Source organism: Mustelus asterias, chromosome 21 (genome assembly GCF_964213995.1).
Source record: "Mustelus asterias chromosome 21, sMusAst1.hap1.1, whole genome shotgun sequence".
Taxonomy (NCBI): Eukaryota; Metazoa; Chordata; class Chondrichthyes; order Carcharhiniformes; family Triakidae; genus Mustelus; species Mustelus asterias.
This window is the reverse complement of record NC_135821.1, coordinates 9,831,832-9,846,371: the sequence shown is the minus strand read 5'-3', so window position 1 is coordinate 9,846,371 and position 14,540 is coordinate 9,831,832. Positions and strand designations below refer to the sequence as shown.

Genomic DNA, 14,540 nt, shown 5'->3' with positions numbered 1-14,540 from the left:
TGTTGAGGATTGGAGAGAGGGGAGTGCTGAGTGTAAATAATCCTTTAGGAGGTATTTCTGTGATTGAAATCCCGTCTTGGTTAGATACCCTTTGTTTTAAATCAGTGTTGGTTTCCAGTGAGGGAATCCACTGAGAAGCTTGGGGAGGGGGGAAAAGCAACAAACTTGTTTGGTTCGGAAAGGAATCACAAAACACTGACATGGCGCGGGCCAAAGTAATTCAGCCACTTGTCCAGTTCAATGCAGTAACCGCCTGGCTCACGGCGGTCCCACAGATACGAAAGGTGAGTAATTACCAGCTGATGTTCAAGGTGGAAGAGCTTGCGGGAGGGACGACGGCTGCGTGGGGGAAACGTTAACCAACGTCGCAGCGGGAGTTTTAACGGCCATCTCGGTTCGTGGACCCTGACGATGTCTGAAAGACAACCCCTCGGACAATGCAGCACTCCCTCAGCCGAGCTTTATCGCATTCAGGTCCCGGAACGGTGCCGAACCCCGGGGCGGGGATTTCCCCACCTCGCTCAACCTGCCGAGAGCGGAAAATCCCGCCCGGAGGTCAACGGACATTTCCACTGTCCGTCCCTCGCCCGCTCCGATTCTGTGGCGGCTTCCCACAAAGCCGCCGTTCCTCCCGCTCCCAAGGCGGGCGGGGGGGGGGGGGGGGGGGGGTAAAATTCCGACGCCCATGTCGTTCTGAGTTTAAGGTTGAGAATGGTTAAGAGCTGAACCAAGTCGGGAGAAATCAAGTCCCGTGAATGCTTCGAGCCCGACATTGTTTAATCGGACCATCCATCTCCAAATGCGACCCTAACCCAGCTTCAATCATCACATCTATTGGACCCCACCCCCCGCAGAGAAACCCATTATATTAGTGCAAGACACCCAGAGTGGTGGAGATTCAGGTTGGGGGGGGGGGGGGGTGGGGAATCAACAACTTTGCTTTTTGACCGATAGGAATGGGAAGACATACAGTAGAGCACTTACAAGACAATACTCGGGGCCCCTCCCCAGGCAACATTATCCTCCTCAGTTAATTTCACAATACAATCACACCTCCTTTTAACTCGATATATTCCAGTGCTTCTTTTGAGTGAATACTGTGCAGTTTATACGGAACTGTCCCTGTCCCAGTCACCTGTGGTGAGACCTGACACGAGACTGAGCGACGGAGAGTGGCTGTTTCCCACGCCAGTACTGAAGCAAGGTGCAGCTGTAACAGACAATTCCATTTGTGACGCCCTCCACCGTTTCGGAAGCTACGATAGCTGGGATCAGATCTGTCCCCTTTCCCCACCTCCCCCCTCCCACCATCTCCCCCCACAAACCCATCGGGATAAGCCCTTGTGGAATCCAGTCTCTCAGGGTGGAATGTAAACTCAGTTCTCTCTTCTCTCCCGCTCAGCGAGCAATTCATTCTTCTTTCTGTTAACGGTGGCTCTGTGTCCAGTCGAGGGACTTTGTACATAACTAAAGGAGGGAAAGCAGCCAGACAAAAACTTTAAGAATTCTAAGTTTATTTATTAGTCACAAATAAGGCTGACATTAACACTGCAATGAAGTTACTGTGAAATTCCTTCTCAAAATTCTCCCATCTCATCCCAACTTTTTAAAAAATTCATTGGTGGGACACGGGCGTCGCTGGCTGGGCCAGCATTTATTGCCCATCCCTAGTTCATAGAAATCATAGAAACCCTACAGTGCAGAAGGAGGCCATTCAGCCCATCGAGTCTGCACCGACCACAATCCCACCCAGGCCCTACCCCCACATATTTTACCCGCTAATCCCGCTAACCTACGCATCTCAGGACTCTAAGGGGCAATTTTTTAAACCTGGCCAATCAACCTAACCCGCACATCTTTGGACTATTAGTTGGTCCGAGGGCAGTTGAGAATCAACCACATTGCTGTGGCTCTGGGGTCACATGTAGGCCAGAGCGGGTACGGGTGGCACAGTGGTTAGCACTGCTTCCTCACAGCGCCAGGGACCCGATTTCCATGCCTGGCTTGGGTGACTGTGTGGAGTTTGCATGTTCTCCCCATGTCTTATAGGTGCTCCGGTTTCCTCCTACAGTCCAAAAGACCTGCTGATCAGGTGCATTGGCCGTGCTAAATTCTCCCTCGGTGTACCCGAACAGGCGCCGGAGTGTGGCGACTGGGGGATTTTCACAGTAACCTCATTGCGGCGTTAATGTAATCCTACTTTTTTATTTATTAGTCACAAGTAGGAGAATGTGCAGACTCCACACAGACAGTCGGGAATCGAACACGGGTCTCTGGCGTTGCGAGGCAGCGAATGAGGACATTAGTGAACCAGATGGGTTTTTCCAACAATCGACAATGGTTTCATGGTCATCAGTAGATTCTTAATTCCAGATTTTTTAAAAAATTGAATTCAAATTCCACCATCTGCCGTGGCGGGATTTGAACCCGGGTCCCCAGAACATTAGCCGAGTTTCTGGATTAATAGTCTAGCGATAATACCACTAGGCCACCGCCTCCCCAGAGCAAAACACAGAGACGGGCTTTTCGGCCCAGCTGGTCTAAGCGTCCCTCGAGCCTTCTTTAACCCCTCTTCGTCTCAACTGTTTCACAGAAAAAAATTCACAGACCATCGTGGACGGCACGGTGGCCCGGGTTCGATTCCCGGCTTGGGCCACTGTCTCGGAGTCTGCACGTTCTCACCGTGTCTGCGTGGGTTTCCTCCGGGTTTCCTCCCACAATCTGAAAGGCGTGCAGATTAGATTGGCCATGCTAAATTGCCCCTTAATGTTTTGGAGGGGGGGGGGGAGGGAAGGGTACGGTTAGCAGGATAAATATGAGGTAACGGGAATAGGGTCTGGGTGGGATTGCTGTTGGTGCAGGCTTAGAACATAGAACAGTACAGCACAGAACAGGCCCTTCGGACCACGATGTTGTGCCGAGCTTTATCTGAAACCAAGATCAAGCTATCCCACTCCCTATCATCCTGGTGTGCTCCATGTGCCTATCCAATAACCGCTTAAATGTTCCTAAAGTGTCTGACTCCACTATCACTGCAGGCAGTCCATTCCACACCCCAACCACTCTCTGCGTAAAGAACCTACCTCTGATATCCTTCCTGTATCTCCCACCACCGAACCCTATAGTTATGCCCCCTTGTAATAGCTCCATCCACCCGAGGAAATAGTCTTTGAACGTTCACTCTATCTATCCCCTTCATCATTTTATAAACCTCTATTAAGTCTCCCCTCAGCCTCCTCCGCTCCAGAGAGAACAGCCCTAGCTCCCTCAACCTTTCCTCATAAGACCTACCCTCCAAACCAGGCAGCATCCTGGTAAATCTCCTCTGCACTCTTTCCAGCGCTTCCACATCCTTCTTATAGTGAGGTGACCAGAACTGCACACAATATTCCAAATGTGGTCTCACCAAGGTCCTGTACAGTTGCAGCATAACCCCACAGCTCTTAAACTCCAACCCCCTGTTAATAAAAGCTAACACACTATAGGCCTTCTTCACAGCTCTATCCACTTGAGTGGCAACCTTTAGAGATCTGTGGATATGAACCCCAAGATCTCTCTGTTCCTCCACAGTCTTCAGAACCCTACCTTTGACCCTGTAATCCACATTTAAATTAGTCCTACCAAAATGAATCACCTCACATTTATCAGGGTTAAACTCCATTTGCCATTTTTCAGCCCAGCTTTGCATCCTATCTATGTCTCTTTGCAGCCTACAACAGCCCTCCACCTCATCCACTACTCCACCAATCTTGGTGTCATCAGCAAATTTACTGATCCACCCTTCAGCCCCCTCCTCTAAGTCATTAATAAAAATCACAAAGAGCAGACGACCAAGCACTGATCCCTGCGGCACTCCGCTAGCAACCTGCCTCCAATCCGAAAATTTTCCATCGACCACCACCCTCTGTCTTCGATCAGACAGCCAGTTACCTATCCAGTCGGCCAACTTTCCCTCTATCCCACACCTCCTCAGTTTCATCATAAGCCGACCATGAGGGACCTTATCAAACGCCTTACTAAAATCCATGTATATGACATCAACTGCTCTACCTTCATCAACACACTTAGTTACCTCCTCAAAAAATTCTATCAAATTTGTGAGGCACGACTTGCCCTTCACGAATCCGTGCTGACTATCCTGGATTAATCCGCATCTTTCTAAATGGTCGTAAATCCCATCTCTAAGGACCTTTTCCATCAATTTACCAACCACCGAAGTAAGACTAACCGGTCTATAATTCCAGGGTCATTTCTATTCCCTTTCTTAAACAGAGGAACAACATTCGCCATTCTCCAGTCCTCTGGCACCATCCCCGTGGACAGCGAGGACCCAAAGATCAAAGCCAAAGGCTCTGCAATCTCATCCCTTGCCTCCCAAAGAATCCTAGGATACATTTCATCAGGCCCAGGGGACTTATCGACCTTCAGTTTATTCAAAACTGCTTGAGGGGCTGAATGGCCTCCTTCTTCAGTGCTACCCCACTGTGCCGCCCATCCTCATATTTCTAATGGCTTGAGTGAGATTGCACAAAATAAAAACGACTGAAGCACAAAATCCTAATCTGCAGCGGAAATCTTAAATTAACGACGGTTTCGCTAAAATACTGCAGAGGCCAAACAGATAAGTGGGCAAAGAGAGGCGTGTCCAGTGTCACAGGAAATGCCAGTTGAATAACACCATTTTCAATCACGGACTGAGTGAGACGTGCATATAGCCAGGCACACACACACTTTGCAACACGATAGGCATCAGGGAGCCTTGCTGATCTCTCTCTGCTCCTGGCCAGAAGGCACTGCAGACTATCGCAGCAACTCCCTCAGCTCTGCCGCTGGGACTTGGCACTGGTTTCAAGCCTCCTAATCTGTGTGGCCCCGAGCTACACCAAACAGCTGATTTAACCAGATGCAGGAACCTCAACATCAACCAATTTGAGTGTTTCTTTTTAAGTTTATTTATTGTGTCATAAGTAGGCTTACATTAACACCGCAATGAAATTGCTGTGAAAACCCCCTGGTCGCCACACTTTGGTGCTTGTTTGGGTATACGGAGGGAGAATTTAGCATGGCCAATCCACTTAACCTGCACATCTTTGGACACTAAGGGGCAATTTAGCATGGCCAATCCATTTATCCCGCACATCTTTGGACACCAAGGGGCAATTTAGCATGGCCAATCTACCTAACCCGCACATCTTTGGACACTGAGGGGCAATTTAGCATGGCTAATCCACTTAATCTGCACATTTTTGGACACCAAGGGGCAATTTAGCATGGCCAATCTACCTAACCTGCACATCTTTGGACACCAAGAGGCAATTTAGCATAGCTAATCCACCTAACCTGCACTTTGGAGTGCGGGAGGAAACTGGAGCACCACAGGGGAGGACGTGCAAACTCCACACAGTGACCCAAGCTGGGAATTGAACCCAGGTCCGTGGCGCTGTGAGGCAGCAGTGCTAACCCACTGTGCCACCCGTTAGTGTTAGCGAACAGGGAACGGGTTTGAGCTCCCTCCTCATGTTAAAACAAGACAGCCAATGGTGTTGAGCTGAATTTACTCCTTTTGCAACCCACGTACGTTTGGATAAAGTTTCAATCCAGCAGAAATGCCCAGTCCTGAAGTTTATATTTATTTAGCTCCCTGGATGCCTCGGTTGTTTACATCCAGGAATCATTAACCGCTGAGCAAGTTCGGAGACAGGAAGGTTAGCTCATTTAGTTAGGAATTTAAATGGTCGAGGCACTGGTGCGGAACTCCACTGCTCTCCACCCAAGGCAACCAAAAGGCAGCGAGCACAAACACTCCGTCTGCCGTCTCCCTTCTGTGGGTCGCCTCTGGACAGAGACAAAGTGACTTAGTTCAGAGTGCCTGGCCAAGGGGAGAAACAACCACACCATCACAAACAGAGTGAGTCTGTTGACCGCTCAGCAGTATGCCGTCAGCACCACCTTGTCCAGAGGCATCGGAGCTTACGTGGCTTAACAAGACCAGCCTGGGCAGCTCCTGCAGTGCAGGAGGAGGCCATTCGGCCCATTGGGTTGGCACTGACTCTCTGACAAAGCAACCCACCCGGCCCTATGCCTGTAACCCGACATATTTATCCCGCTGATCCCCCTAACCTACACATTTTGGAATACTAAGGGGCAATTTAGCATGGCCAATCCACCTAACCTACACACTTTGGACACGAAGGGGCAATTTACAAAGAACAAAGAAAAGTACACACGGGAACAGGCCCTTTGGCCCTCCAAGCCTGTGCCGATCATGATGCTCTAATTTATCTACAAATAAACCTTCTGCCCTTAGCCTGTGTCCCTCTATCCCCTCCCTATTCATTAACCCATCCAGATGCCTTTTAAACGTTGCTAATGTCTCTGCTTCCACCACCTCCTCTGGCAGCGCGTTCCAGGCACCCCCCACTCTCTGCGTGAAAAACTTCCCCCGCACATCTCCCTTAAACTTTCCCCCTCTCACCTTGAACCTGTGCCCCCTTGTAATCGATACTTCCACCCTGGGGAAAAAAGCCTCTGACTATCCACCCTGTCTGTGCCTCTGATAATTCTGTAGACCTCTATCAGGGTCTCCCCTCAGCCTCCGTCTTTCCAGTGAAAACAATCCTAGTTTATTCAACCTCTCCTCATAGCCAACGCCCTCGAGACCAGGCAGCATCCTGGTGAACCTTCTTTACACTCTCTCCAAAGTTTCTACATCCCTCTGGCAGTGTGGCGACCAGAACTGCACGCAATATTCCAAATGCGGCCTAAGATTTCACATCGCTGTAACTATTTAGCATGGCTGATCCAACTAACCTACATCTTTGGACACTGAGGGACAATTTAGCATGGCCAATCAATCTAATCTTCGGACTGTGGGAGGAAACCGGAGCACCCGGACGAAACCCACGCAGACACGGGGAGAACGTGCAGACTCCGCACAGACAGTGACCCAAGCCGGGAATCGAACCCGGATCCCTGGTGCTCTGAGGCAGCAGCGCTAACCACTGTGCTGCCGTGCCGCCCCATTAAGGGAGCGAGGTGGGTTAAAGAACATTTCCTCAAGGCAATTCCACACTTCACAGAAGAAAACTTGATAAATGAGTCTAAAATTAGGTCAGAAACATCGAAAGATTTACAGTGCGATGTTGGTCCAAAAAAAAATGATATCCAGTGTAATTCCACCTGCCCCAGAGCCCTGAAAGGTTTTGAGTATATATATCCAAGTATTTTTTGAAGGTTTCTGTCTCTATCAACTCCTTCCAACCCATCGCCAACTGTGTGAAAAGATTACTCAATTCGCCTCTCATCCTTCCACCATTATTTTATATCAACGCTCATTGGTGAACGTATTAATGGAAAGAGATCCTCCCTATGTCCTTGCCCTCAATATTACACACCTCAACTCTGCTCGAGATTAAAGGTTCCTGGTGATTTGGAGACCTTCCAGTACCCTGCTGGCAGCAATACAAGTTCTAAAGTTTATTATTGGTCACAAGTAGGCTTACAGTAACATTGCAGTGAAGTTATTATGAAAATCCCCGAGTTGCCACACTCCAGCGCCTGATCGGGGACACTGAGGGAGAATTTAGCACCTAACCAGCATGTCTTTCAGAATGTGGGAGGAAACTGGAGCACCCGGAGGAAACTCACGCAGACACGGGGGGAACGTGCAGACTCCACGCAGACAGTGACCCAAGCCGGGAATCGAACCCGGGTCCCCGGCGCTGTGAGGCAGCAGTGCTAACCACCGTGCCACCCTCAGTTACCCGCCCATCAGGAGTGGCTCGAGTGCCAATAAAATGCCGCACCTCCATCTCGTCCGATGGGGAGCTTCCTGATCCCATAAGGTCGCGCTAGGGGAACGGAAGGCAAGTTTCCCAGCTGGGTTAGCTCCCGAGGGTTTCTCAGGCCACTCCTCTCGTGACGGGCAGATAGTTCCCGCAAACCGGGCTGGGTAAACACTGCTGCGCGCCTTGGGAAATAAACTTACATTATAGCTCCTCGGTAACTGGACAGCGCTATCTGTAGAATCCGGAGAATTCCATCAGGGACCAGCCTATCATCGACGCATCTTCAGCACTGCAAGGAAAAGGGATGGCCAGTGAGTGATTGTTGTTTTAGACAGAAGTTTCCTTCTTTCAAATCCGATCACTAAAACTTTAACTTGCACGGATAGAACTCCCAAAACATGCAAAGGCTGTGAATGTTTGGGAAAGGACTTGATTGGTGACCGGAGTATGGAGCATTAACCCAGTCATGGACCAGACAGCCAATTAGCCTCCGAGTCAGTGGCTTTTCATGGATTCCCAACTGTGCAAAAAAAGACCATTCAGCCCATCCAGCCTGCACCAACAGCAATCACACCCAGGCCCTATCCCCGTAACCGCACATATTTACCCTGGCCAATCCACTTAACCTACACATCTTTAGACACTAAGGGGCAATTTAGCATGGCCAATCCACCTAACCTGCACATCTTTGGATACTAAGGGACAATTTAGCATGGCCAATCCAACCAACCTGCACATCTTTGGACACTAAGGGTCAATTTAGCATGGCCAATCCACCTAACCTGCACATCTTTGGACATTATGGGGCAATTTAGCATGGCCAATCCACCTCACCTGCACATCTTTGGATATCAAGGGGCAATTTAGCATGGCCAATCCACCTAACCTGCACATCTTTGGATATCAAGGGGCAATTTAGCATGGCCAATCCACCTAACCTGCACATCTTTAGAGTGGGAGGAAACCAGAGCACCCGGAGGAAACCCATGCAGACACGGGGAGAATGTGTAGGCTAAGCACAGGCAGTGACCGGAATCAAAACCAGGTCCCTGAAGCTGAGGCAGCCATGCCACGGTATCGAACCCAGCATCCCCCTACTCAGCTAAACATGAAATAAACTCAACTTAGCGCACCGGGATCCATCACGAACGAAACATGTACAAGTGTTGCACACGATATGACCAGTTTGTTATAGCGGTGCACCTTTGGATAAAATTTCAAACCAATTACCTGGGTGGACAGTAAAGATCCCACCGCCCCACTCAAAGATTCCCAGTGCCCTAGCCAACATTCACCCATTAGCCACCACTAAAAAAATAGACTATCTGGTCATTCAGCCTTGCTTGTGAGGCCTGGCTAGGTGCAAATCAGCCACAGTACTTCCTTACAGGGTAACTCGTTGGGGGCGGGGGGGGGAGGTCACATTTGTGGTGCAAAATATGTTTTTTTAAAAAATTCATTTGTGGAACGTGGGTGTCGCTGGGTGGTCAGCATTTATTGCCCATCACATTTGTCACCCTTGAACTGAGAGGTTTGCGAGGCCATTTCAGAGGGCAGTTAAGAGTCAACTACATTGCTGTGAGTTTGGAGTCACATGTAGGCCAGACCAGGAGGTAACATTGCTAACCACTGTACCACCCAATAATTTCGGCATTATCCTCCACTTTGCCATTGGGTCGGGTGACTTTTTTTATTCATTCGTGGGACACGGGCTGGGCCAGCATTTATTGCCCATCCCTAGTTGCCCTTGGAGGACAGTTAAGAGTCAACCACGTTGCCGTGGCTCTGGAATCACATGTAGCCCAGAACAGGTAAGATTTCCTTCCCTAAAGGGCATTAGTGAACCGGATGGGTTTTTACGACAATCGACAACGGTTTCATGGTCATCTGTAGATTCTTAATTCCAGATTTTAAAAAATTGAATTCAAATTCCACCATCTGCCGTGGCGGGATTTGAACCCGGGTCCCCAGAACATTGGCTGGAGTTTCTGGATTAATAGTCTAGCGATAATACCACAAGGCCATCGCCTCTCTGTTACAGAAACACAGGAGCTGGCAGCACAGTCACACAGTGGTTAGCACTGCTGCCTCACAGCACCAGGAACCTGGGTTCAAGTCCGGCCTCAGGTGATTGTGTACAGTTTGCACATTCTCCTCGTGTCTGCGTGGGTTTCCTCCGGGTGCTCCGGTTTCCTCCCACACGCCAAAGATGTGCGGGTTAGGTTGAGGGGCCATGCTAAATTGCCCCTTAGTGTCAGGGGGGGGGGGTTAGCAGAGTAAATGAGGGTTACGGCAATAGGGCCTGGGTAGGGACTGTGGTCGGTACAGACTCGATGGGTCGAATGGCCTCCTTCTGTACCGGAGGGATTCTATAAATGCAAGTTCTTTCACACAGGGTGCGTGTGTGATAATAACATTGATGCTCATGTGTACTTCACGACTGGTTAGTGATAATTGCACATACCACATGACCTGCTTGTGGAACTCTGTCACTTGCTTCTCCGTCGCTGTGATAGCCCCAGCTGACAGCTCCTTGGGAAGGGCTTTAAGAGCATCCTCAAGCCACCGACAAAACGTCTGGTTTCAGAGAGATAGATAAGCAGAGCATGTTACTGACATCCTGGCAGGAGGTTGGAGGGATAGATGGAAACAGCATTTCACAAGCTTAATACAATTTCACCTCGGATTGGTAAGCTAAAGGTAGGTTCCGTTTACTTGATGTAGTATAAGAATGCTTGGCAGATTTACTATAAAGATTTGACAGCTATTGGTAACTCAGAAGTACAGGGCTGCAACTCCTTCACACTACCTGCTAACCTGAAAGCTCCTCTGAACAATGTCTGCTGGTCACACTCTTTGCATCCTGGCTACTCCCTCATTTCCGGCCTTCATGACACACGACAGCGCAGAGTCGCTGAGCAGAAACTGATAGCCAAGTTCCGCACACATGAGGACGGCCTAAACCGGAATGTTGGATTTATGTCACATTATCAGTAACCCCCACAGCTTTCCCCCTGATCTTGCAGAATCTCACTAGCTGTTCTGTCTGGAGACAATACACATCTCTTTAACCTGTGTTGAATGCTCCCTCCACCCACATTGTCTGTACCTTTAAGACCTGGCTGGCTGTAGAGATTTGCATTCTAATTAGTATTCTGGAACTTGATTTTGTGTCGCTGTGCACTGTTTGAGAGCAGATATCCACTCCATCTGACGAAGGAGCTGTGCTCCGAAAGCTTATGGTATTTGCTACCAAATAAACCTGTTGGACTTTAACCTGGTGTTGTGAGACTTCTTACTGTACTCCCTCATTGGCATACTCCCTCAAAGCGATATCACGACACAGTTTGCCACCCTTTGACGTGATTCTATTTACAGTGTCGGCACGGATTTACACGGGAAAGCAAGGGGAAAATTATGGCCGGCACGGTGACACAGTGGTTGGCAGGGCTGCCTCACAGCACCAGGGACCCGGGTTCAATTCCTGGCTTGGGTCACTGACGGTGTGGAGTTTGCACGTTCTCCCTGTGTCTGCGTGGGTTTCCTCCGGGTGGTCCGGTTTCCTCCCACAGTCGAAAGATGTGCGGGTTAGGAGGATAGCAGGGTAAATATGTGGGGTTACGGGGATGGGGCCTGGGGGGGGATTGTGGTCGGTGCAGACTCGATGGGCCGAATGGCCTCCTTCTGCACTGTCGGGATTCTATAGATCTATGCCTGACGAATCTACTGGAATCCTTTGAGGGTTCAACCAGTAGAAAGGACCAAGGAGAACCGGGGGATGTGGCTTATTTACGACTTTCAGAAGGCTTTTGATAAGGTCTCACAGTGTGCATTCAAGAAGAAATTAGATATAGCTCTTGGGGCCAGAGGGATCAAGGGATATGGGGGGTTGGGGGTGGGTAAGGGGGGGTGAGGGGGGGTGAGGGGGTAAGGGGGGGTGAAGGGGTAAGGGAGGGTGAGGGGGTAAGGGGGGGTGAGGGGGTAAGGGGGGGTGAGGGGGTAAGGGGGGGTGAGGGGGTAAGGGGGGGGTGAGGGGGTAAGGGGGGGGTGAGGGGGTAAGGGGGGGTGAGGGGGTAAGGGGGGGTGAGGGGGTAAGGGGGGGTGAGGGGGTAAGGGGGGGTGAGGGGGTAAGGGGGGGTGAGGGGGTAAGGGGGGTGAGGGGGTAAGGGGGGGGTGAGGGGGTAAGGGGGGGTGAGGGGGTAAGGGGGGTGAGGGGGTAAGGGGGGTGAGGGGGTAAGGGGGGGTGAGGGGGTAAGGGGGGGTGAGGGGGTAAGGGGGGGTGAGGGGGTAAGGGGGGGTGAGGGGGTAAGGGGGGGTGAGGGGGTAAGGGGGGGTGAGGGGGTAAGGGGGGGTGAGGGGGTAAGGGGGGGTGAGGGGGTAAGGGGGGTGAGGGGGTAAGGGGGGTGAGGGGGTAAGGGGGGTGAGGGGGTAAGGGGGGGTGAGGGGGTAAGGGGGGGTGAGGGGGTAGGGGGTGAGGGGGTAAGGGGGGGTGAGGGGGTAAGGGGGGGTGAGGGGGTAAGGGGGGGGGGGTGGGGGTAAGGGGTGGGGGGAGGTCAAGATATTGAATTTGACGATCAACATGAATGGCGGAGCAGGCTCGAAGGGCCGAATGGCCTACACTTGCTTCTATTTCTATGTTTATGTGGCTAACCATTTCACCATGAGGGAGCACGCGAGTGAGGGCCCAATTTTAACTCTGTTTCAGGGGATGGGTTGTGAAGGGGTTAAGAATGGGCTGGAAGAGAGTGTGTGCAGGAGGGGATCTGGATTGTGTCCAATCCTAGTCCCAGAGGTGAATTCAGTGTTGAACTCATTTGCCCAGTAAGCTCCTCGTATAAACAACTAAAAACAGGAAAATGCCGGAAATAGACAGCAGCTTGTTCATCCAGAAAGGGAATACTGTGTGCAGATTTGGTCTCCTTTTTAAAAAAAAAATCTTGAGGGTGGCACAGTGGTTAGCCTCTGCCTCTCAGTGCTCGAGACGCGGGTTCAATTCCAGCCTCGGGTCACTGTCTGTGTGGAGTTTGCACGTTCTCCCCGTGTCTGCGTGGGTTTCCTCCGGGTGCTCTGGTTTCCTCCCACAGTTCAAAGATGTGCAGTTTAAGTGGATTGGTCATGCTAAATTACCCCTTCGTTTCAGGGGAGATTAGCAGGGTAAATACATGGTGTCATGGGGATAGGGCCTGGGTTGGGTTTGTGGTAGGTGCAGACTCGATGGGCTGAATGGCCTCCTCCTGCACTGTAGGGATTCTATTCTATGATACTAATTGCATTCAAAGCTGTTCGGAGAAGCTCCTCTCAACAGATTCCAAGGATGAGGGGTTTATTCTGTGAGGGAAACTTAGTGCATTCACTGGGGCTCAGGAGTTCCAGAAGTCTAGTGGATCCTTCCCCACCGCTGCAGCTAAATCTTGACACCCAGGTTGAGGCCAGCAAATGTAGCTCCGATCGAGATTGTGCCCCTCAGCACTGATCTATACACCAAGCTCTCAGGAAGGGCGGGGGGGGGGGGGAGGAGAAATGATGCACGTATCGGACAACGTTCGGCTGGTTCCCGTTACATACCTTCCGGTCAAAAATGCGAAGTTCCCACATGACGTCAGCCACATTACCCAGCATGCTTGGGACGAGGTAGAAGCAGCAAGCTTGCACGAGCTGCGCGACCAACAGGGCTCCGCTCTCACCCAGAAATCCGTGCACAAGGTTCTTCCGCAGTTCAAAATCTTCTCTGTGCTAAAACATGCCAACAGGTACCAAATTACCCCCCAACACACACACACACAGCCTGGAGATTAAAGGCAGCCTTCACGGACATTTGCCTGGAACGCGCTGCCAGACGAGGTGGGGGATGCAGGCACATTAGCAACATTTAAGAGGATACATGAATAGGGAGAGAATGAAAGGATACGGTCCGAGTACGGACAGAAGGTTTTTTTTAAAAAAAGTTCCCTTAGGGCATCATGATCGGCACAGGCTTGGAGGGCCAAAGGGCCTGTTCCCGCGCTGTACTTTTCTTTGTTCTTTTGTTCAAGCAAGAGGTCACGCCGATTGAAAAGGTCAGCAATAAGCTAACATTGGCCGGCATGGTGGCACAGTGGGTTAGCACTGGTGCCTCGCAGCGCCAGGGACCCGGGTTCAATTCCCGGCCTTGGGTCACTGTCTGTGTGGAGTCTGCACGTTCTCCCCGTGTCTGCGTGGGTTTCCTCCGGGTGCTCCGGTTTCCTCCCACAGTCTGAAAGACGTGCTGGTTAGGGTGCATCGGCCATGCTAAATTCTCCCTCAGTGTTACCCGAACAGGCACCGGAGTGCGGTGACTAGGGGATTTTCACAGTAACTTCATTGCAGTGTTAATGTCAGCCTACTTGTGACATTAATAAATGAACTTTAAATTTTATTCAGTGCAGAGACACGAGTGTGCAATATGAGCTGTTTCTTTAAGTTCACAGGATTCAATTATTATAAATTAGGAATACAGAGGCCATCAATAACAACTTGTATTCAGATAGGCAGAGCAAGGGGTGGCACAGTGGTCAGCACAACTGCCTCACAGTGCCAGGGAGGGAGGGGCCGGGTGAGGGGGAGGGGCTGGATGAGGGAGGGAGGGGCCAGGTGAGGGGGGAGGGGCTGGGGGAGGGGGGAGGGGCTGGGTGAGGGGGGAGGGGCCGGGCGAGGGGGAGAGGGAGGGAGGGGCTGGGCGAGGGGGAGGGAGGGGCTGGGTGAGGGGGAGGGAGGGGCCGGGTGAGGGGGAGGGAG

At 51.0% G+C, this 14,540-nt stretch overlaps 2 protein-coding genes across 2 annotated transcripts in view; both read right to left on the bottom strand.

Annotated features, from left to right (window-relative positions):
- The window catches only part of LOC144509098 (carnitine O-palmitoyltransferase 1, liver isoform-like), a 304,253-nt gene that overhangs the window by 138,848 nt on the left and 150,865 nt on the right, over window positions 1-14,540 (bottom strand). The gene's annotated exons all lie outside the window — the stretch shown is intronic.
- The window catches only part of LOC144509510 (transportin-3-like), a 14,473-nt gene continuing 1,255 nt past the window's right edge, over window positions 1,323-14,540 (bottom strand). The window contains exons 2-5 of the mRNA XM_078238415.1: window positions 13,353-13,520; window positions 10,252-10,364; window positions 7,988-8,076; window positions 1,323-1,467 (exon numbers count right to left, since the gene is read on the bottom strand). Coding sequence (XP_078094541.1) covers window positions 8,016-8,076; window positions 10,252-10,364; window positions 13,353-13,520 — 342 coding nt within the window. The 3' untranslated portion in view covers window positions 1,323-1,467; window positions 7,988-8,015. The remainder of the gene's footprint in view (window positions 1,468-7,987; window positions 8,077-10,251; window positions 10,365-13,352; window positions 13,521-14,540) is intronic.